Raw genomic sequence first — 23,047 nt, 5'->3', positions numbered from 1 at the left:
TTGAAAAAAGGGGCAGGGAGGGGGCGTGGCCAGTGGCCTCCATAGGGCCTCTAGGCCGGGGGATCGCGCACCGGCACTTGGCCAGCGTGTGCAACCTACGCCTGCGCAGAGGCAGGCGCACCTTTAAAAACAAAGGTCGGGGGGGCGGAAGGAAAGTTCCCTCCGAGGCCGCTCCGATTTCGGAACGGCAACCAGTAACACACCTTCCATGTGAGGTATTTAATATGTGCTGAGTCCATGGGCTCAAACGGGGGAAGCATAAGCTGTTCAAGAACTATGTTGAGGTTCCATGGAACTGGAGGTTTGGAGATCGGAGGACGAAGGTGAGTTAACCCCTTGATAAAATGAGATAGTAAGGGGTGATTGGAAATAGGAATATTGTTAAGTGGTCTGTGATATGCCGCTATGGCACTGAGATGAACCCTAATGGATGATGTTGCAAGACCAGCTGTGTACAGTGTATGTAGATAATCCATGAGTAACTCAGGTGAACAGTCTAATGGTGGTATTTCGTTAGAAGTGCACCATGTCGAGTAGCATTTCCATTTATAGCTATAGTTTTTCCTCGTTGAGAGTTTCCTGGATTCTAACAAAATGGATTGTGCCGAAGTGGAAACTCCCTGTTCAGTTAAAAGGAGCCTCTCAATCTCCATTCTGTCAAATGAAGAGATGAGTGTAGTGGATGTAGAAGCGTTCCTTGATCTTGGAAGAGAAGATCTGGGCGATTCGGTAATCAAATGGGGTCCGTGATGGACAGTCGGAGAAGGAAACTGTACCACGGTTGCCTTGGCCAGACTGGAGCTATGAGTATCAGTTGAGCCTTGTCTGCTATGCACTTTTGAATTGTCCTTGTTATGAGTGGTATGGGAGGAAAGGCATACAGGAGGCCTGTCGTCCATGGAATGAGGAAGGCATCTTGGGCGATCCTGAACTGACTTGGTCTTATCAAGCAGTATTTGGGAACCTGAGCATTGATCTCTGTTGCAAAGAGATCTATCGCGGGTGTCCCCCATTGCATGAAAATGTCTTGGGCTACCTCCAAATTGAGTGTCCATTCGTGAGGATGAAAGATGCGGCTTAGCCTGTCCGCCCTTGTATTTGCTACTCCTGGTAAATAAGTTGCTTGCAGATGTATGCAATATTGGTAAGCATGTTTGAAGATTGTCAGGGTCTCCTTGCAAAGGGGCCATGAACCGGACCTTCCTTGCTTGTTGATATAAAACATTGCCACTTGATTGTCTGTGTAGATCATGACTCTGCAGCCCTTTAAGTGATCTTGAAACACTTGTAACGCATTCCGAATTGCTCTGAGCTTCAATAAATTTATCTGCAGGGACTGCTCGAAGATTGTCCACAACCCTTGGGTTTCGTAAATCTCGAGATGTGCTCCCCATCCCTTGCGGGACACATCTGTGGTTAAGACTGCGTTGTGAGGAGGAGGACTGAATACTGCTCCTTTTGACAGGATGGAATGTAGGAGCCACCATGTTATGTCCTGTTTCATCCTGGAAGTCAACGATAGCTTCTGTGTCAACGGTTGAGTGTTGTTTCCATTAACGTTTTAGTCCCCATTGCAGGATTCTCATGTGTAGCCTGGTGTTGGGTACTGTGAAGATAGCCGCCATGTGGCCGAGGACTACCAAAATTTGTCTTGCCGACGGCCTTTGAGTGTTGTTCAACGAGTAGAGAAGTTGACGTAGTTGTGTTATTCTTTCTGTTGGGAGATATGCCCAATTGCGAACAGTGTCCAGTCCTGCTCCTATGAACTGTAGTCATTGTGTTGGTTGGAGATGTGATTTCTGAAAATTGATCACTAGCCCCAATTCCTAAGCACTGTATCACCCGGAGGTGATAGAATAAGATCTCCGGGGTCGAGGCTATTATTAACCAATCTCCAGATATGGAAAGATGGTCATACCCTGTTGTCTGAGATGAGCCACCACCAGAACCATACATTTGGTGAAAAACCTGGGTGCAGCCGATAGTCCAAAGGGAAGAACCTTGTACTGGTAGTGTTGATGGCTGTAGGGAAAGCATAGGTAACGCCAAGAGGATGGATGGATTGGAATGTGTGTACGCATCCTTCAGATCGATGGAACACATCCAGTCATTGGGTTGAATCAAAGGTAAGATTGATTTCAACGATACCATCTTGAATTTCTCTTTGGTCAGGAATTTGTTCAATTCTCGTAGATCTAATATGGGGCGAAGTCCACCTCACTTTTTGGGTATGAGGAAGTATGGGGACTAGAACCCTGTTTTTTGGGTTTTCGGGAAAATTCGTCGAATGGCCTGCTGTTTGCGAAGTTGTGGTTGGAAGCTTTGACTCTTCAGAGTAGAAAAGTGAGGTAGTATGGGTTTTGTGGTAAATTGGAGTTGATAGCTATGTCGTACTATTTCTAAAACCCATTGATTGGTTGTTATTTTCTCCCTGGCTGCCAGGCAAGAATGAATTCTGCCAGGTGGTGCTTGATGTAGTGGTGGTGGCTGGTTTATTAAAAAGACGGCATTGATTTTACTGCAGCAGCCGATTGTTGTGTTTGCTGTCTCTGGTTACGTGGTTTACCCCTACGTTGAGTCGTGTTATTTTGTTGCGGCGCAGGACGCTGGTAAGATGGATAAGTTTGTGTATGAAAAGACTGATAAGACCTGTAAGGCCTACGATTATAGGATTGTCTACGTGTAGATCCCATATAACGACGAATGGACGAGTAGTGAGATTGTGACGTTAAGGATTGGACTGCTAGACCTTCCTCCTTTAATTTCCCAACTGTTTCTTGAAACTGTTCTCCGAACAGGTTGTCTCCTGTACACGGGAGGTTCGTCAGTTTCTCGTGTAAATCGTCTCTTATCGTACTAGAGCATAACCATGCCATCCTACGGGCTGCAATGGCTGTCACAGACGCTCTGGAAGATGTTTCAAATGCCTCATATATCGACCGTAGAAGGTGTCGAGAACACTCCTCCATATCATGAAGAGGCGGTGGTAACTGATCAGCCGTCGAGGAAAGCATACCTTTTGTGGCTTGTATGCACTCATATAGGTATTGTACCATATAGAATTGATGGTGCATTATGTGGGCATTCAACACTGAGTTATGATACATCTTCCTGCCAAAGTCATCTAAGCACCGGTTGTCTTTACCCGGTGGATACGAGGCATGCGATTTTGCTTTTTTGAATCTTTGCATTGCCGACTCTATCACAATTGAAGCATGTGGTAATTGTGGTATAGAGTAAGGCGATGTTTTTCTCATACGAAATTTTATATCCGTTTTCTTGGAAACCGCTGATAGAGAATAAGGCGTTTCCCACGACTTCTGCAAGACAGAATATAATAATTTGTGTGGTGGGAGAGATGTTGGTTCTCCCGGAGTATCGAAAATCTTTAGGAAACCAAAGGTTTCTGACCTAGGGTCTGTCCCTTTTGGATCTCCAGATGTAATATCGTGCCCAATTTTTCTAAAAATTTTGAGTACGTTAGGTCTTCTGGAGGAAAATATGGTTCCTGTGGTTGTTCCTGTGGATCCGATGGGAATCCAGATGACGACAATGGAGACGTTTGTGGAGATAGAGAATCTGTAGGGGTATCTTGCTGTTGAATTGGTGACATCGGACGTTTCGTTATTGGGAATGCCGGAGGCTCCACCGACGGTTCTCTAGAGGTATGTATATTGTGTTCCGGAGAACTTACAGATAGCTCGTTAGACATCTTAAAAGATGATTGAAGAGTTTCATAAAACCCTGCCAATGACTGGGATAATTGAAGAAATGCCTCTTTTGTTTGAGGAGGCATTGCTGCACGACCAGATTGTTTTGGTAGTTAACCTGTTTGAGGTGATACTGTAGGAATTTTAGCAGAAGTAGCTGGAATGTCATACTTGTTTCTCATCTTGCCCTCTGTGGTCTTAACAGAAATATCTGAGGACAAAGATGCAGCAGAGGAAGTGATTTGTATTAATTGTCTACGAGATAGGGAATCTACACTTCGTGGGTGAGATGACCTAGAAGTGGAAGGGCTCACTGCCCATGTATCTCTCATGTTCGCAGCTTTTTGATGCGAGAGACGTGATCGCCTATGGTGATGGTGTGACGATGATACTGTATGGGTTCTCTCTCCCGACAGTGATCGTCTGATTCGTTTTGACTTCACCTCTGTAGAATTAGAGTCTGAAAAGGTGGAATGAGGTACATGTGGAGACTGATGTCTTCGTTTTACCCCATGTGGTATTGAATGATGTTGTTTGGACTTTTGTAGTCTACTGTGCGTCGATCTGTGTGTTGTCGAATGCACTAATGCCTTCGGCACCATGTGCGTCGATGTTTTTTGTAAGTTGTGCGCATATACCGACTTGTGCGCAGAAGTCATTGACGCCGTGCACTCAGATGGTTTCGGCGCCAAGCTCGCTTTAGACGGCTCCGGTGCCGTACGTGCAGAAGTGTTCGGCGCCATGAGCGCAGAGGTCTTCGGCGCCATGTGCGCATAAGTCTTCGGTGCATTATGCACATACGCTTCCTGCATTGTGTGCGTCTGTGTCTTGTGCGCTGATGATGATTCGGGCGCAGAAGTATTATGCGCCAATGGTGATTTGGGCGCAGAAGGTACTTCAGGCGCATAAGTCGTCAGCGCCGCAGATTTAGGCGCCCTTGTTTCCTGCACCGATCGCCGAGGCTCTTTCGGTCCTCTCGGATCCGAAGGCCTATGTCGGGTCAGGAAATCCTTACCTCCAAGCCTGGAGGGTTGAGGATCCCACGACGACGCTCTTTTCTGTAATGGAGCCACCGTCAATGAGGGACCCGGTGAAGAATGAGCCTCCGATGGCTCGGAAAACTTAAAGAGTTCAAACATTTTGTAGGCCTGTTGTTTTTGGGCTCTTGGGGACACTCGAGCACAAAACTCACAATTTTGTAAATTATGCTCTCGAATGTAATTGTAAATGTCGAATTGTAAATGTCTCGAATGCCGGTATATAAAAATCTGAAATAAATAAATAAATAAATAAATGCTCTGGTCCCAGGCATCGGTAACATCGGTCATGGCCATCCGTGACCGACATTACCTTGTCACAGGCACAGGGTTTAAACCCCGGCTTTTTTGACATTTCAACAAAATAAGAAATGCTGAGGAGAAGTCAGCCCCGCATGCGATCCCGCTCGCGGAAAAAACAGACTGAGGAGAATCTGTTACTTTCCTTCGTGGGAACACACGCGCAGCCGCAGAGAGCCAAAATCTAAATCTCTGCTTTGTAAACCTCCGCCTCCCGGACCTGATTGACAGATCCCATGACAGCATGGCTAATTCAGCCCTGCTATCGACGGGAAAAATTACCCCCAAGTATATCAATAAAACTTTTTTCAGTTTCAAAGTAATGTTCAATTAGAATAATCACACTAAACTTGTATAATGAAACCTCTGCTGCTTGTTGGTTAATAGCTTAGTAGGTTTAATACTATGAAATCTTTCACAATTTACAGTAGTAGTAAAATAAATATTAAGTATATCATGGAGTGTATCACTGGGCTGAGGTGAATTTTGAACTTTTACTTTGTGCACGGGTAGAGATGTAGAGAGCATGAAAATTGGACCTCCCACAAAAGAATGAGCACCAGAAGCTCTGTATAGTCCTGGGAGAAATTTCAGCTAGAAAAGCAAAATGTTGTATCCTGCAACTAGTCCAAAAATATAATCTGTATTGTGCATATTGCTTTTTTGCAAATAGAGGCAACAGCAAAGTTTGCAAATAGTTGGAACCTGCTTTATATAAATCAGTAACAAAAGTGCAGATTACAAGCAGTTTTGCCTGGCTGCATTGTGCATCTAGTTCTTTCCTACCCAGGGGCACCATTCTGTAGACAGGAAACATAGGTTGCATATTCATGGATCTTCTGATAAAAAGTAGTCGAGTGCACTTAGGGTACACATATGTGTGCAAAAAAGAAAACAGCAGAAAGTGTTAGATTTCTCTTACCTGGTCCTCATCATAATTAGGGTCTCTAATATCAACTTCCTCCAAATCATATACTTGTCCAGGTGTGCCCCACACACCTTTACCTCCAGCGCCACCTAATAATAATAGAAAAAAAATAAAAAATAGAATACCGTACATATACAGTAAACGTCACTCAATACAGCACAGTGCTTGGCAGACAGCTTGCTTTTGTCTTAACCAAGCTCTTTCAGGAAGGAAACTGGTTGCCCTTTTTCCACTGCCAGACATGAACTACGCTACATAAACATTAATACACTTAAAAATATAACTTGCAAAAGATAGAGAATAATGGGTGTTCTCAAATTCAAGAAGCCTGCAAATATAGCAAGACACCAACTGCTTATTTGAGCTGGTTACTAAAAGGGTGTGACATATTCCAGTTCTTTAGTAGAAAAAGAAAAGAACTTTGCTAAAACAAGCACTGCTGAGAAAAGTATTTATAGTTCAACCTACGTGGTGGTTTGTACTAACCAATTCATATTCTAAACTAATCTAAAATCTCCCTTAGCAGAAATACAGATAAACTGATAATAAAAAGAAAAAAACATCTACAAAGAGTCCAAGATTACTTGTCAAGAGGCCAAGTGTATATAAATCCATTGGCCCTTTGCAAGAATATACACGAGGGAGAAAGTCTTGAGCCATAAGAATAAATAAACTTAAGTAAGCTGTCAAACAGAATTATATCTAGCCTAAAACCTTAAGACCCAAGTTTATAACACCTTTATTTTGTGTGTATGACAAAACCTCTCGAAAACAGAGCCAACTTTGGTTTTCAACAATACATTTTTGTGTTAATCAACATTTCATTAAAGCAGCCATTCCTGCATGGGAAAAACTTCACGAAAAGTATAAAAGGAACAATTCTAGAAAAACCACTTCCTGTAGCACTGGCAAAAAGATTCATTATTTTCAGAAAGAAAATGCTTTTCTAATTCCCATACCCTTTTATTTATGACTAATAAATAAATAAAGTAGCTCATTTGGCCTCCATTCCTCAAGTGTAAACGACAATAGCAAAACCCCACAAATATGACAGCATGAGAGACTATCACTGCTTGGAATGTCTATGCCAGTGGTTCTCAAGAGGTGTGTCTGGACACACTAGTGTGTTGCAAGGTCCCAGGAGTGTCGCAAGGCCAGCAAGAGGCTAGTCTCTCCTTTTCAGCCCAAGTGGGAGTCGACTGACTTCTCCTTTATCAGGCCTGACAAGAGAATACTTTCACTTTCTCCTCCTCTTTCTGGCCCAGTGGGAGGCTATTTCCTCATTCACCCAGATCAAAGTGAAATAGAGTTATTTACCTGTAACAGGTGTTCTCCAAGGACAGCAGAATGTTAGCCCTCACATATGGGTGACATCAGATGGAGCCCAGATGCAGAAAACTTATGTCAAAGTTTCTAGAACTTTGACTAGGCACAGCATGCCCTATACCATGCATCCACAAGGGATCCCTCTCTGGTCTTGAAACACAGAATTAGGATTAAAATAAAAAATAGGAGGACCCAACTCCATGGGGTGACGAGCGGGTTTCGGGAAGACTAACATCCTGCTGTCCTCGGAGAACACCTGTTACAGGTAAGCAACTCGGCTTTCTCAGAGGACAGGCAGGATGGTAGTCCTCACACATGGGTGAATCCCTAGCTACAAGTTGCTCCCCAACACAAAAGAGGACCAGACGACACCCAACCAGGTGCCAACAGGCAGAACATCATCAATGCTGTTGATAACAGAAGGGGAGACAGCCAGAACCCAAATAACGGGCCCTAGGCAGGGAGAGTTGGGTTCTATATCTCAAACAGATTCCGAAGGGCAGACTGGCCAAACCGAATGTTGCGTCGGCCATCCCTATCCAGACAATAGACAGATGTGAATGTGCAGAGAGAGCTCCATATCACAGCCTTACAGATCTCCTCCACAGGAATTGCTCGCAAGTGGGCCACCGATGCTGCCATGGCTCTGACAGAATAAGCCTTGACATGACCCCCAAGATATAGTCCTGCCTGGGCATAACAGAAGCTCTCTGCTTTTACAGCGGGAGAAAAGAGGAAAAGGAGAATTAGATTAAGACAGCAACCAACAAGGACATTGGATTTTATGGTCTGGGAAAACAAATAAGCATGGGGATAACTTGCTGGTGTGGTGGTTACTACTCTTAACCAAAATGCTTGATACTTTGGATGTAGCTCCAACACTGCTCTCTGCTTCAACAGCAAGATGTAACAGAGAACTGGACTCAGACAGCAACCAACAAGGTCCCTAACTTTGATGGTTTGGGAAACTAAGTAAGGGGGTGATTTGAACGGCACAGCATATGCTACCATAAGCTTGCTGGGCAGACTGGATGGACCGTTTGGTCCTTTTCTGCTGTCATTTTCTATGTTTCTATAAGATGCAATCTGCTAGTCAATTGGATAGTGTCTTCTTGGCAACGGCAACTTCCAACTTATTCCTATCAAAAGGAATAAAGTTGGGTAGACTGTCTATGGGCTTCTGTCCACTCCAGATAGAAGGCTAACTCACTTGGAGCTCCAAACTGCAGTGCTCATTCGCCTTTGTGCGAATGGGGCCTGGGAAAAAATATTGGCAGGACGATTGACTGGTTAAGATGGAAATCCATCACCACATTAGGCAGGTACTTAGGATGTGAACGCAAGACCACCCTGTCATGATAAAAGTTAGTATAATATGGATAAGTCACTAAGGCCTGGAGCTCACTAACCCTGTGTACTGAAGGAACTGCCACAAAATATATGAACTTCCAGGTCAGATACTTCAGGTCACAAGAGTGCAGCGGCTCAAAAGGAGCTTTCATCAGCTGAGCTAACACCACGTCGAGGTCCCAAGACACTGCGGGAAGCCTTAGGGGAGGTTTCAATTGAAGTAGGCCGACATGAAACATACAACTATAGGCTGTACAGAAATGGGCATCCCATCTACACCTTGGTGGTATATGCCAATTGCACTAAGAATTAGTTTTCAAGCCAGCTTCCGATAGGTGTAGAAGGTAGTCAAGCAGTTTTTGTGTGAAGCAGAACATATCTAGGGCCTTCTGCTCACACCACATGGAAAACCTCCTCCACTTCAGTCTGTAGACTTTCTAGTAGAAGGCTTTCAAGAAGCCAACAGGATCTGAGACACATCCTCTGAAAGATCAAGCAGCTGTAGAATAAACCTCTCAAAATCCCCAGACTATGAGCAACAGGGTCTGGAGGTTGGGATGCCGCAGCCTGCCTTGGTCTTGCGTGATGAGATCTGGGAAGTCCCCAGACTGATCAGTTTCCAGATGGATAACTCCCGTAGGAGTGGAAACCAGACCTGTCTCAGCCAATGAGGGGCTATGAGAATCATAGTCCCTCTGTCCTCACGAAGCTTCAAGAGAGTCTTTGCCACTAAGGGAATCGAAGGATATGTGTACAGAAGACCTTTGCCCTGACAGGCAAGAGTGTCCGAGGCTGGTTTGCTGTCTGACCTGTACAGGGAGCAGAACCGAGGCACCTTCCTGTTGTGCAGGGGGACACTAATAGATCTATGTTTGGGCTCCCCCAGAGGCAGAATATCCGATTCGCTATCCCCTGGTCCAAGGACCACTCATGGGGTCTGAAGGCTCCATCCTGGCCAGGAACATGGCCCTGAACACCATCCTGTGGGTCAGGGCCCATAACCATATGTGGACCTCTCCCTAAGACAGGAGGTATGATCCCTTGCCTCCTGCTTGTTGACATACCACATAATACTTGGTTGTCTGTCTAGATCAGGGGAACTTTGTAGGACAGCCGATCTCTGAAAGCCTATTGCACGAAACCAATTGCCAGAAGCTCCAGGCAGTTGATTTGATGAAAGCATTCCTGAGCGGACCAGAGACTCTGGGTACCGAGCCCATCTACATGAGTTCCCCACCCCAGGGTGGATACATCCGTGGTTAGTACAATTTGAGTAGGGAGACTCCAAAACGAGAAATGTATTTGTTTCTAGATCTCCAATTTTGCACTCCATGCAGAATGATTTTTCAGGGTTTCCATGCCACTTTGTCTCCACATTTGTAATTTTCAGTCTTTCATTCTTTATTTGGTGAAAGTCAGTTCTGAGGGGAGCTATTTTCTTAGCATGTAGGCATGTGCATCAATCTTATTTGTTGTGCTATCTCCATAGGATATGCATTGCTAGTGTACTGCTGCCTTTTTATAAGTAGGGCGATTGCTATTTGAGTCCTCTGAATTAGTGCTACTATGGTATAGTAGGTATGCTACACATGTGCTGAGTGGGGGTTTTTCAGGTTTTGTTATTTTACAATGCACCTGGTAATATAGGAAATTTGTGTTGCTGTTACTGAGATAACACTAGAATCAGAATATCTTTTTTGTATGATGAGTTGTATGGGGAAATGTCCTAGTTCTGGTCTGCACCCGTTGTTGAGGGGCAGGAGGATATATATTCTGTGGGTGCAAAATATGTTTACATTTAGCCCATTGACGGTCATGTGTTCAGTTTGTCACACATGTGAGCATCATCTGTCAGGTATATCCCAACAGAAAAAAAAAGTTGAGAACTACTGGTCTATGCAAGATGAGTCTAAGGAAAAATACCCAAATTTACAAACAGAGAAAAAGGAATCTGGGAAACTGTTCCCATAGTTACTAGTTTTCCATTTTGAGCATCAACTATAATTTTAGAGTACCTTTAACCAAAGTGCTACATGTACAGAAATCAAAACCAGTAAGCAGAGTGAAATTATACTCAGAATTCATAAAATCAAGGGAGCTTAAGGCACAGGAAATGATTATGCATTGAGAATTAGAACCAATTTTCACAGGATATGATGAATGAAGAATTAAGGATATAAAAGGTTAAAGCAGAGAAAACAAGGGAACTTGTCAAATATAAAGTAGGTAGGAAAAAGCTCAGTATTTAGTTTTAGCAAAGGACGATAGAGTAAGACTAAGGCAACAATAACTTTGCAAATGAATCAAAGATAAAAAGAGTACTAAGAGTTCAGTGCTTGATTTAAGGCAGCTTAATCAGGAGCCTTATTAAGATACTTATATTTAAGCATTTAAGACCCCTTATACAAGGTGCCTTAAACTTCTGAATATAGGTTCTGAAATATAATTTTAGGTACCTTAACTTGAGGCTGCTAAATTAAAATGCCTTAGTCAGGCACTCAGTGCTGAATATCATTGATAAGCCCCTAAATTCATTACCCCATCCGCTTTAGGAACTTTGTAGTTTAAGGCGCCTAAAGTTAGGCACCAAATTCAGAAACATTTTTACATACAAACGTATAAACACCTAACTTTGAAAATTAAGCACCTATGTCTTTTTTTGAGTACAGCCCTCACTGTGTTTAATAGAGTTGGTAAAGAAAAGGAATTTGAATTATAATCTCTAGACAACAGGAAACAAGAGTTTCTTTAAACACACACATATGGGCAAGCAGGCAGAACTCAAGTTGCAGGGGAAAATTACAGTACAAATATTACAGATGTGTAGAAGCAGAGTAAAGTTAGTAAATAGAACATTACAATACTTGATACTTTAACAATGCATAGGAAATTCAACTATGTGTCTGCGCTCATCACATGTGGGATGGATTGCAAGGAAAGTCAATTAAATTGTAATCATAAGTTAATTGCTGACTCTGTATTTTAGTAAAGCAGAAGCAACATCAGCCCCACTACTTTAAAATATAAAAGTCTCAAAAGGATAAGAGATGTGCTTTTCCTTTAAACTAAAGAGAAATGTACAGAAAACAAGCAAATAAATAAAATACTAAATTTTAAAGAACTTCCATAGCTGAAACTAGAAACCTTTACTCTTTATCCATTTCAAATCCTTCAGAATTCCATAACTTGATTCATTTTCTACTATCCATTCATACTTTTGCCCATCTCAGTCCCCTCCATTAGTTTGCAATTCTCCTTTCACACTTGTTTCCAAACTTAATGTGTTCTGATCAGCGTACTGCTGCAGAACCATAACTTCAGCAACTGGTATAGCAGACGTGATGTAACCTATCAGGCCAATACAGAATGCTGCGCTCAGCCGAGCGCACCGTTAGCCCCCGTCTGGATGCGCATTTTCGACGCGCTATTATTACCTCTTATACAGTAAGGGGTAATAGCGTGAGGAAAACGCGTGTCCAACCCCCAAAAAACTAATAGCGCCCGCAACATGCAAATGCATTTGATGAGCCTAATTCCTGCGCCATACAGAAAGTAAAATGTGAAGCCAAGCCGCACATTTTACTCTCAGAAATTAACGCCTGCCCAAAAGGCAGGAGTTAATTTCGGCCAGCACTGGGAAAGTGTACAGAAAAGCAGAAAAAAATTCTTTTCTGTACACCCTCTGACTTAATATCATAGCGATATTAAGTTGGAGGCCCCAAAAATTAAAAAAAAAAAAAAAAAAAATCGTAAAAAAAAAAAAAAAAAAAAAAAAGGATTAGCCCGCGGTTCGCGGGTTGGAAGACGGACGCTCAATTTTGCTGGCGTCTGTTTTCCGAACCCATGGCCGTCAGAGGGTTCGACAACAGACGCTGGTAAAATTAAGCGTCGGCTGTCAAACCCACTGACAGCCGCTGCTTCTGCCCATAAGGAGGCGCTAAGGACGCGCTAGTGTCCCTAGCGCCTCCTTATTACCGCAGGCCCTCATTTGAATACAAAATTGCGTGTGTCGGGAGAGCGGGCGCTCGCCTCGGAGTGCCGGCTCTCCCGCGCATTTTACTGTATCCCCGTATGTGTATAACAGAAGCCATTCCAATATATTTCAGGTCATGGGATGCTACTTCACCTCTAATGCCAGTATCTGGCCTGTACATCTGTACTTCTCTTGGCCCTTTTACTTATGGGCCCTTCTCAAATTCATGCTGTTTCTATGCTTATCCTACTATAAAGGACCACAAAGATGCTTGGCTGCACAGGGAGAGGAATGAAGAGGAAAAAATGGAAGGGATATAAACACTGTATATATCACTGGTGAGATTTCATTTGGAAAACTATGTACAATTCTGGAGTCTGCACCTTCAAAAGGATATAAACTGGTTTGAGTCTGTCCAGAGAGTAGATATTAAAATGATCAGTGGTCTTCATTCTAAAACATATGGGGACAGAGTTAAAGATCTAAATATGTATACTGTAGAGCAGTGAGGGGTCCACAAACTTTTCAAGAAGAGAGCTACACAGGACATTTCAAATCACAGAGAGGGCTGGGAGGTCCTCCTCAGAGTTGGCTGAGATTTCTCCAAAGCTGACAACCTTAATTTTAAAAGTTAGACTCATTTGTCTTGACTAGATGGTAAGCTTCATGGAGCAGGGACCATCTCCTTGTATATCTGTAAAGCAGTGCTTTAGAAAAAGTAATAGTATTTTCAAAAAGAAACTACAGACATTAGTTCTCTTTTAAACTTTGCAAACAACACATGTTAAAAGCATCCACATACTTTTCACTTGTTATTTGTGAAGGCAGCGGAACGGGGGCAAAATAGCTTGCTTTTCAAATATAAGCATGCTGATTTACTCTCCTGACCTAAACACACCCTCAGAACGCCTTTCCCTACAGCTAAAAGTTTGCGTGCTCTGGAATCCCGGGTACTTTTAGTCACATCTGAAGAGGGCAATTTTCAGTCAGGCCATTCTGCTGGAGTAAATGCCTTTGAACATTGCCCTTTGAAACCTAAGAAACAAAATATAAAAAGAAACCTTAATTGCAGGGCTGGAAGTTAGAGCTTTTTTTAATTTATTGAAAAAATGTGGAGGAAAAAATGAAAATGAAAAATGATGAAGACAGTTGCAAATAGTTTTAGTAAGCTAGGTGATTAAACCAACCTTTCTTTGGCAGGCCCCTTCCTTTGCCAGACCGGGACTTTCTGTCCAAGAGCTTTCCCTTTGGGCTCGTTGGTATGGTAACACCACCTCGGGAAGTCTCCCCATTATCACTGACAGAGTCACCTCTCCCAGAATCGCGGGAAGAATTCTTTCTCAAACGCCTCTTTGCTTTGGCATTAACTCGTGCTTCATTTATTGAAGATGCTGCCCAATTTCCATTAATTTCAGCTTTTATTTCATCTGTTCCAGCTTGCTCTTCATCACCAGAAAAAAGAGAGTCACTAAGACTATCAAGTTCTTAAGACAGAAGAAAAAAAAAAAGCAGACGTTAATTTTTAAATATTCATCACAGACATCCACTTGTGCTGTTTAGTGTAACCTGTAAGTACCCTAGTCAGTAAGGACCAGATTTACACATTTAAAACACTGCTGATATTCATCAGAAGCCATTTATCTGGGTAAATACTAATATACCCTGGTGAGCTGGCAGTTGGAATAATTGCCTATCCTTTACCCTCCTACAGCTACGGGCAGGGATCAACAATGTGCATAATTTTAGATAGGCAACAAGTAGGCGTTCTCAGGGGCGTATAGGTCAGGAGAGGGATATAATCCATGGAGATTACATTTTTAAATCCATGCATATTATTTTCTAAACAAAAAGTACTGGAAGAAGCAGGCGAAAATCACTGCAACTTCCCCCCCCCCCCCGGGGAAATTTTTCATTAGGAAATTATACTTTTACTTTCCCTTTGAGAACTGGTACAAAATCCGTGGGTAAAAGTATTCACAGATTTTGCAAAATCACGAGCTGTTTTAAAAAAACAGTCCCCATTATTATTTCCGTATTATGTATTACGACTTACAGTAAAACGTTAGACTATGCAAACAACTGATCTAATCAGCCACTTACGAGTTTCGATACATATTCACATCTCAAGTCGAATACAGTCTGGCCCCAGAGTTTTCCTCCCACTGTTATCAGCAATCCATTGATTCGAGGCAAATCTCAAGTACTGATTTACATACAGGTTCCGAGATGGGTTAGGAGCAGGATCCAGAAGCCACAAACTTGCCAGCATATGCTTCAAATGTTTCCTTCATGACTTAACTGCATAATTAGTGGGTTTCCCTTTTTTTCTTCTTTCTCCCTTTTCAGCTTTGAGGGCAAAGCATTTCATCTTGAAACGAATTGCCACTTGATGGAGGATGTGGCACCACTGATGCTGATTGTTGGTTTGCTCTTCCCAGGTTCGGAAATCTACATGTCTGTTTCAGATAAGCTTTCAATTTGTCTCTGTAGCATTTCCTTTGTCCACTGATCTCTGGATATGAAGGTTCACTCACCATAAACTGCATTTTACATAAAGGTTCACTCACCATAAACTGCATTTTACATAAATAGTAGGATGAATTAGCCATTCCATGTAGATGACATCATCCAGCGGCACTGAACAAACTCTGCTCTCCTAGCTAGTAGAGCTTTGAGCATGTGTGGAAGTTCCTGTATGAGTGTTGCCTTATGAGCCTCTTCAGTCTATATGAGAACTAAATCTAGCTAGGTAGTCGACTCTCCCGGGAAGCAGGTGGGTATTTCATGGCTAATTCATTCTGCTATTTACAGAAAACACTGTTTATGGTGAGCAAATTTGCTTTTTCTGTCAATAAGCAGGCTCAATTAGTCATTACATGTGGGGAGTCCCAAGATGAGGGTTGCAGTGGAGCAGTTACTCCACAAGTAACCCGGATCCCACTGTGGAGCGTAAACTACTTCGAGAACAGTTTACAGAAAACTGCTTGTCCAAATATTCTGTCCATCCTTGAAAGGTTGGCCAGACAGCAATGGGATGTAAAGGTGTGAAATGATGCCAAGTTGCAGCTTTGCAAATGTCCAAGGGATACTTCTCTAAATTAAGCAACAGTAGAAGCCACAGCCCTGACTTGAGTTTGACTGAGTATGTGAGCTGCAGTCCTGTTAAGGTGTAGCAGCACTGAATGCATTCTGTTATCCGAGTAGACAATGTATGTTTGGCGACTGCAGTGCCAAGTCTATTAGGGTCAAATGTAATGAATAAATGTGAAGCCTGGTGATGTGGTTGAGTTCTTCTCATACTAGGGAAAAGCTCTTTTATAATCTAAGGCAGCGCTTCTCAACCGGTGTGTCGCCAAACACCGGCAGGTGTGTCGCGTCTCCCGGTGTCCCACTACCCCGTTCTACTTTCCTTTTGCCTTTTCCAGCCCCCACGGGCCAATTGGAAGCCTCCTTTCTTCCTACCCCCATTGCCCAATGGGAAGCCTCCTTCATTCTGCCTGCCCCCGCGCAGGCCAATCGGAAGCCTCCTCCCTACCATTGGAAGTAGGAAGACGGGAGGAACCCTTTGATTGGCCGGTGAGGCAGGCATCTGAATGCCCGGGGGTGGGGTGGGAAGAATAGAAAAGTTTTTGAATACTGACGAAGCAAGGCCGTGCAGTGAAGAGAAAACCCGACCCCCGACGAAGCAAAGCCACCATGAGAGCCCATTCCCATGGCAGCGAAGAGGAAACCCGACCCCGACCGAGGCCACCACGGGAGCCCATTCCCGTGGTGGCGAAAAAAGAAAGCCCTCCGGAGTAAAGCCGCGGTGGAACTGGAGCCCATCCCTGCAGTGAAGGAAGAAGTTTTTGGTGAGAGCTGGTGCTGTGGTCTGTGTGTGAATGAGTGCCTGGCTGAGAGCTGGTGCGTCTGGGTGCGAGTGAGAGCTGGTGCGTCTGGGTGCGAGTGAGAGCTTGTGTGTGGGGGTGCGAATGGATGCCTGGGTGAGAGCTTGTGTGTGTGGGTGCGAATGGATGCCTGGGTGAGAGCTTGTGTGTGTGGGTGTGAATGGATGCCTGGGTGAGAGCTGATGTGAATGGAAACCGGAGTGAGAGCTGATGTGAATGGAAGCCGGAGTGAGAGCTGATGTGAATGGGTGCGAGAGCATTTGTGTGGGATTGAGAGATTGTATATAAGAGACCATGAGTGTGATTGAGAGAGAGACTGGGCAGGGTGGTGATGTGTTTCTGTGTGAGAGAGAGAGAGACTGGTCAGGAAGATGACTGGTGTGAGAGAGAGACTGAGACTGGTCGTGGGGTCTAATTGGGGGGGGGGAGGGGGTGACTGGTTGTGGGCACTAAGGAAGAGAACTGTGAGGACAGAGCTTCAGCAGCCCTTGCTGCTTCTGGTGAGTGCTATTGGCCTGGAAGGGAATGGAGTAGGAGAGTGTAAGTAAAGATGGCTTTTTAAGGTTATTTTTCTTGATTGACTGCCATTTTAATTATTGGGTATTATGCGATGTCTGCTGTTTTGAAATATTTATTGATATTTGGACATGTTTTAATAATTTTTATGAGTTTTTAATTGTTGGATATTATTCTGTTCAGCAGCTGTTTTGTAACATTTTTAGTATAGCTTTACAATTATTTCTGTGTGGGGCTCTATAGCAACTTGGCTTATTCTGTTTTCCCAATAGGAAATGTATTAGTGTTTAGGTCCTGGTTTAATAGTTGTATTTCTTAGATAGGGTTGTTACTGTTTGAGTGTGTTCCATAATACAGGTGTAACTTTGTGCGGGTTAGTTTGTGTGCATTATTGCAAATCCTGAGAGTCTGTTAGGTGCTACATTTCTCTTTCCATTTCTCCAGGTTCGCCTTCATGCACAGTGGCTTTTTTGGTTTTCCATTCCAGTTTCTGTCTCCATATTTATAATGTGTGGTCTTTCTTTACTTGGTGAAGGTCAGTTCTGGGTGTGTGACAGAAGTGAGGTATTTAACTAGCATGTAGGCATTTGTATCAATCTTATTTGTTGTGTTTTCTCAATAGGATAAGCATTAGTGGTAAATTACTGTCTTTTTCATAAGGAAGGCTATTTTGCCTGGTAGTAAAAGGAGTTTGTTTTGCTTTTACTGGGATGTCATCAGAACCAGAATATCTTTTTTTGTATGGCGAGTTGTACAGGGTAATGCCCTAGATCTGCTCTGCACTCATTGCTGGGGGGTTGAGGGGGTTCCCGTGGATGCAGAGTGCCTGTTTACATTTAGCCCTGTGATGGTCACATGTTCAGTGTGTCACGCATGTGAGAACCATCTGTCAGGTGTGTCCCGGCCAAAAAAAGGTTGAGAACCACTGATCTAAGGTATGAAGGACTTTCTCCTTCATGGACATCAGATCTTGGGGGGGAGATAGTACAATGGATTGACTGATATGGAAAACCAAGATAACCTTTGTTAGAAATTTCAGGAGAATGGAAAGGACTACTAGATTATGGAAGAATCACACTTATGGCACATAATGGACACAAGCTTGGAGTTCGTTGACATTTGTAGCTGAGGTAACTGTGATGAGAAACAATATTAGTGGATGAAGAGATGGGTATAGTGTGTTCTTGAACATGGTAAGCCTTTAAAGATGCTGAGATGTACATTCTTCAATTATGTTGCAGACCTGAGACAGAATACAGAAGCAAGTACAGTATCAAGTGCTTGGGCTTGCAAAAGAACAGGTGCTGGCACCATTGGGAATATCTGATCCATTTGAAGGCAGAACTCTATCTAGCTGGAACCAAAATGTTTTCAGTCGTTCATAGTAAAGAGATGAGCAATTACGAAGCATTCAACATCCAAGTCTTCAGATTGAGACATGGATTACAATGTGTTCTTTTGTCCTGAATGAACAATGTAAGGTCTATTCCTAGATATTTGGGGAGACTGCTGGAAAGTTGTACAAGATATCCAAACCATGTCTGTCTGGGTCACACTGGAGCTATAAGAGTCAAGCAAATACAGTCTTGCAACAGCTTTTGTACTGTTCTAATAATCAGCGATATTGGTAGAAAAGCACATATGAGGTTTGTCCCCCAATCAAGGAGGAAACTATCCTAAGCCAGACCAATATTAGTGGGTAGAATAGAGGAAAAAGAGCTCTGGTCTTCTATTCTGCTCCAACACAGACAGGTCAATTGGTAGCTGATCCCAAGATGAATTCAGCTGTTGAGTGACACAAAAATGAATTGTGTGATTGGAATATTCTACTAAGGCGATCCACCAGCATGATGGGAGATTCTTGGAAGATAGATGGCATGTAGGACAGGCCAGTGTCTGGTTGCACACTTCCAAATCTTTAATGCTTCCTTGCAGAGAGGCCATGATTCTGTACCTCCTTGTTTGCTGACATAAAACATAGCAACCTGGTTGTGTTTGAAATACTATGCCCTTCCCTTGAAGATCCATAAACGCTGATGGAGCATATTTGATCGTCCTTAATTCTAGCAGATTGATCTGAATGTGGTTCTCCTCACAAGATCAGGTGCCCTGAGATCAGAATGATCCCCTGTGAGCACTTCCTCCTTTCACGGTAGGGTTCATCGCTAGCAAGACTTAATGAGGACAAGCACAAAGCAGCATGACATCCTGAAGCATGCAGGAGTTTAGCCACCAGTGTAACTCAGTGTAAATCAGAAATTTTGACTGGTTGTGCCAGCTGATCCCACTGAGAGCGGAGACTCCGGTGTAGATAACACTATGAAAATGTGTCTGTGGGATCAGGTGCAATGGCCACTGCCATATGACCTGATGCAACGAGAACCATTCTGACTGTTGCTCGTTGAAAGGTCAGTAGTTTGTTTATGAGTAATCTCATAGTATACATTTGATTCCTCTCTCCTGCGAGTTTATCCATGCTCCAATGGATTTCATCCTCTGAGCAGGTACTAAGATTTGACTTCTCGAAATTAACTAGAAAGGTCCAAATTTTGAAGCAGACAGTTTTGTGTAGGAAACATAATGCTTATTCTCAAGAGTTCATTGTGATTAGCTAGTTGTCCAGATATGGAAAAAGCTGGAATACCCTAGCAATATAGGTGTGCAGCTACCACTGCAAGGCATTTGTGCAAAGACTCTCAGAGCTGCTGATAGGGTGAACAGGAGTAACTGGTATTGGGAAGAATCCACCTTGAAGCAAAGATAGCACCAATGGGAAGAAAGGTTAAAAGTATATGGGCAAATATATCCTTCAGATCAAGAGCGCATATCCATTCCTGCTTTTGGATGTAAAGGAGAATCGTGTTGAGGGAATTTATTTTGATCCATGCAGGATCAAAGGGACTAGTTCTATTGTTTGTTGGTGAAGAAGTGATTGCACTTCTCGGTGAAAGTGCATCCAGTGACACTGATTTGGATCAAAATTCAAGCAGTGTGGAAAGGATGGTAACAGAGAGAAATATAGGCGGTAGCCAGACTCCACAATTTGAAGGCCCCAGAGGTCCTTGGTTATCTGATGCCATGCCTCACAGAACATTTAGATCTTGTTCCCCTCTCAGAACAGAGTTCAGCAGGATCAAAAACTGGGCCTGTGTTGTAGTCTTAGGATGATGGCGCTCACAGTGCCGCGGCCAAACGGAAGTGGTTGCAAACGCTGAGACAGAAAAGGTGGTAGGCGGTACTGCTAAACAAAAACGAAACAATCTGTGAAAGTATGAACATTTGTAAATGTAGAAGGTATTCAGAGACCCTTGTGAGGGCTGGACTGCTTCAGTCCATTTCTTAATTTGTCACAGAGATCAGATAGGTCCAGTAACTTCTCATAGTCATCATCTCAGATGCTACTCGCCAGGAGCCTTGTCATACACTAAGCTCCAATTGAAGATGAGGAGGTATGTGAAAATGGAGTTGAAAAATTTGTAGACAGAATGGAGAAGGTGATGCATGAAACCCTCTGCCTACAAAACTGGTTGTGAGAAAAAGGACCCTCTCTCCACAGATTGTAGAAAAGCCTTCAGATTCTCAATACAGTTGTGACCATATTGCAACATAAGAATTGTTGCATAGAAATACGGGCAATAAAGCATGGAGTTTTGGAAGACTTTCTTGTCAAAATGGTCTAGCAGTCTTTTACAGGGCTGATTCAAAGTCGACTAACTAATCTGGCAGATGGACAACGCCAAACCATGGAGATTTCTGGACTCTGTATTTGAAATCCAGCTTCCTAGCCATAGGACCGCCAGATATAGGTGGTTTTTTTTGGCAGCACTGAAAAATGCTGTTGCAGGTACTGTAGTTCAGTAAGGCAACTAAAGTAGGAAAACTGAAGAAAATAGTGAAAATGAAACAAAAATTGTGACGGATTTTGAAAAATATCTGGAGAGACAAAGTGTTATGAGACAAATCTGTGCTGTGCTAGAAGAAAATAAATGACTGGTGAAATCATGAGGCGATGTCCACATGGGAACTTCTGCACATGCACGGAGAGCTCAAAGCTCTACTAGCTAGGACAAGTCTGTACAGTAGCACTGGATGATGTCACCACATGTAATGGCTAATTCATCCTGCTTATCTACGGAAAATGAGAAAAAGTCCTTAATGTATATTAACAAAAATCTTCAGTAAAGTACAGTGCTTTGTATATGCACCCAACTCAGACTTTTGATGAACTACGCCCAAAGGTTTTCCGCTAGCTCTTTATCTATGCAAAAGATCCTTACCGAATAGGATTCTTAGCTATTTTAACAATTGTACAAATTAGCCAACACTGGTGAATACTTGCAATCAAGTTGTCTATGATGCCAAGCAGTTGATGAAAAAAAACACAGGAAATAATCAGCAAATTTAACACTTCAGCTCTTACAGGATTTTTGTAATTTTGCATGCTTTGTTTGAAAAAATTCCTACAGTTTAAAGAACAATAAAAGGGGGCATGAGGGTGGTCATTTGAAATGCCAGGAAGCTCAAGCACAGAAGACATTTGAATGCAAGGCACAGGAAGAGTTCTGGAAACAACAACTAAGATAAAAAGATTGACATCTTGGAATCTGATACAAGAAATTACTTCATAAGAAAAGAAATAGTCTGAAAAACTGAATACTTCTGATACAGTAAATTCCTTTATTGTGCTACTGTCAATTGGAATAACTACTTCTACTACCCCGAAATAGGCAAGTTTGTTTACCGTAAATGGTGTTTTCCGAAGATAGCAGAATGAATTAGCCATGCTGCATGGGTGGTGGCATTAGGCGGAGCTGTCTGTCAAAGCTTAAGGCTTTTTTACCCTACTGGGCATGCGTGGTAGTTCCTGCACAAATGAGCCTTCCAGAACTCTCCTCAGTTCATATATAAGCAGAAGATATCCAGGGCAGGTAGAGATGCTGTCCAAGGAGGCAGGGCGGGAATGCATGGCTAATTAATCCTGCTATATACGGAAAACAGCAATTACAGTAAGCAAACTTGCTTTTTTCCAACAGTAAGCAGGCTGAATTAGCAATGCTGCATGGGGAGTCCGAAGTTGAGGATTGTAAAAAATCTGTATATATACATATAATATCATGATGGTTTGACCAGTAGCGAATTTAATGAAGTCACCGAAAATATATATATATATATTTTTTTTTTACAACCCGGACTCCTCTGTGGACAGCATCTGCCTGGATGACAAGTGGCACAATACTACTGTCGAGGCAGTAGTGAGATGTAAATGCATGGATGGAGGATCATGTGGCTGCTTTGCCTAAGAAATTAGAAATGCATCTGGTTCTTCTCTGCAAGAGCTCGGGTGGATCAGCTTCATGTTGTGTTCAGTCGTTAATAAATCTATCCACGGCCGGCCCCATCAGCAGAAGAAATAGTCTGCTGTGGTTTGGGAAAGAGATCACGTGAAAGGTTGGAAAACTCTGCTGAATCTGTCCACCTCAGTATTTGTTATCTCCAGAAGGTAGATTGCCTGGAGAATTATGTAGTGGACCTTCACCCAGTTCCAGATGGCTAACGTCTCTTTGCAAAGGGTCTAAGATCCAGTTCCACCTTACCTGTTGAAATAATACATCAATACTTGATTGGATGGGTGAATCATTATGTGCTGATGTTGGAGCAAGTGTTGGAAAACCTTGATGGCATGTCGCACCGTTAACTCTAGCAGATTTATCCGACAACGTGACTCCTGATGTGACCATATACCCTGGGTTTTAAATTGCCGAAGATGTGCCCCCAGTCTCGGGTGGAGGCATCGGTGGAGAGTATAATTTTACATAGTTATGGCTGAAATGGGAGTTCTAATTCCAATACTTCTCGACATAGCCACCATTGGATATCAGTTTCATGAAGTTGGTTATGATTATTTTGGAAGATAGAGGATGAAGAAGTTGATTCCATCACATCTTCAATCCCCATTGAAATTGACTCTTATGCAGATGAGTTAAGGGAACTACGTGAATCGCTGCTGCTATGTGACTTAG

At 43.0% G+C, this 23,047-nt stretch overlaps 1 protein-coding gene across 3 annotated transcripts in view; it reads right to left on the bottom strand.

Moving 5' to 3' along the window:
* PDCD4 (programmed cell death 4) overlaps positions 1 to 23,047 on the bottom strand; it is a 241,828-nt gene that overhangs the window by 195,382 nt on the left and 23,399 nt on the right. For all 3 annotated transcript variants that reach the window (XM_029610358.1, XM_029610361.1, XM_029610359.1), the window contains exons 3-4: positions 13,812 to 14,108; positions 5,970 to 6,064 (exon numbers count right to left, since the gene is read on the bottom strand). In XM_029610358.1, coding sequence (XP_029466218.1) covers positions 5,970 to 6,064; positions 13,812 to 14,108 — 392 coding nt within the window. The remainder of the gene's footprint in view (positions 1 to 5,969; positions 6,065 to 13,811; positions 14,109 to 23,047) is intronic.

Source organism: Rhinatrema bivittatum, chromosome 7, assembly GCF_901001135.1.
Source record: "Rhinatrema bivittatum chromosome 7, aRhiBiv1.1, whole genome shotgun sequence".
Lineage (NCBI taxonomy): Eukaryota > Metazoa > Chordata > Amphibia > Gymnophiona > Rhinatrematidae > Rhinatrema > Rhinatrema bivittatum.
This window is presented reverse-complemented; position numbering and strand designations above follow the sequence as displayed.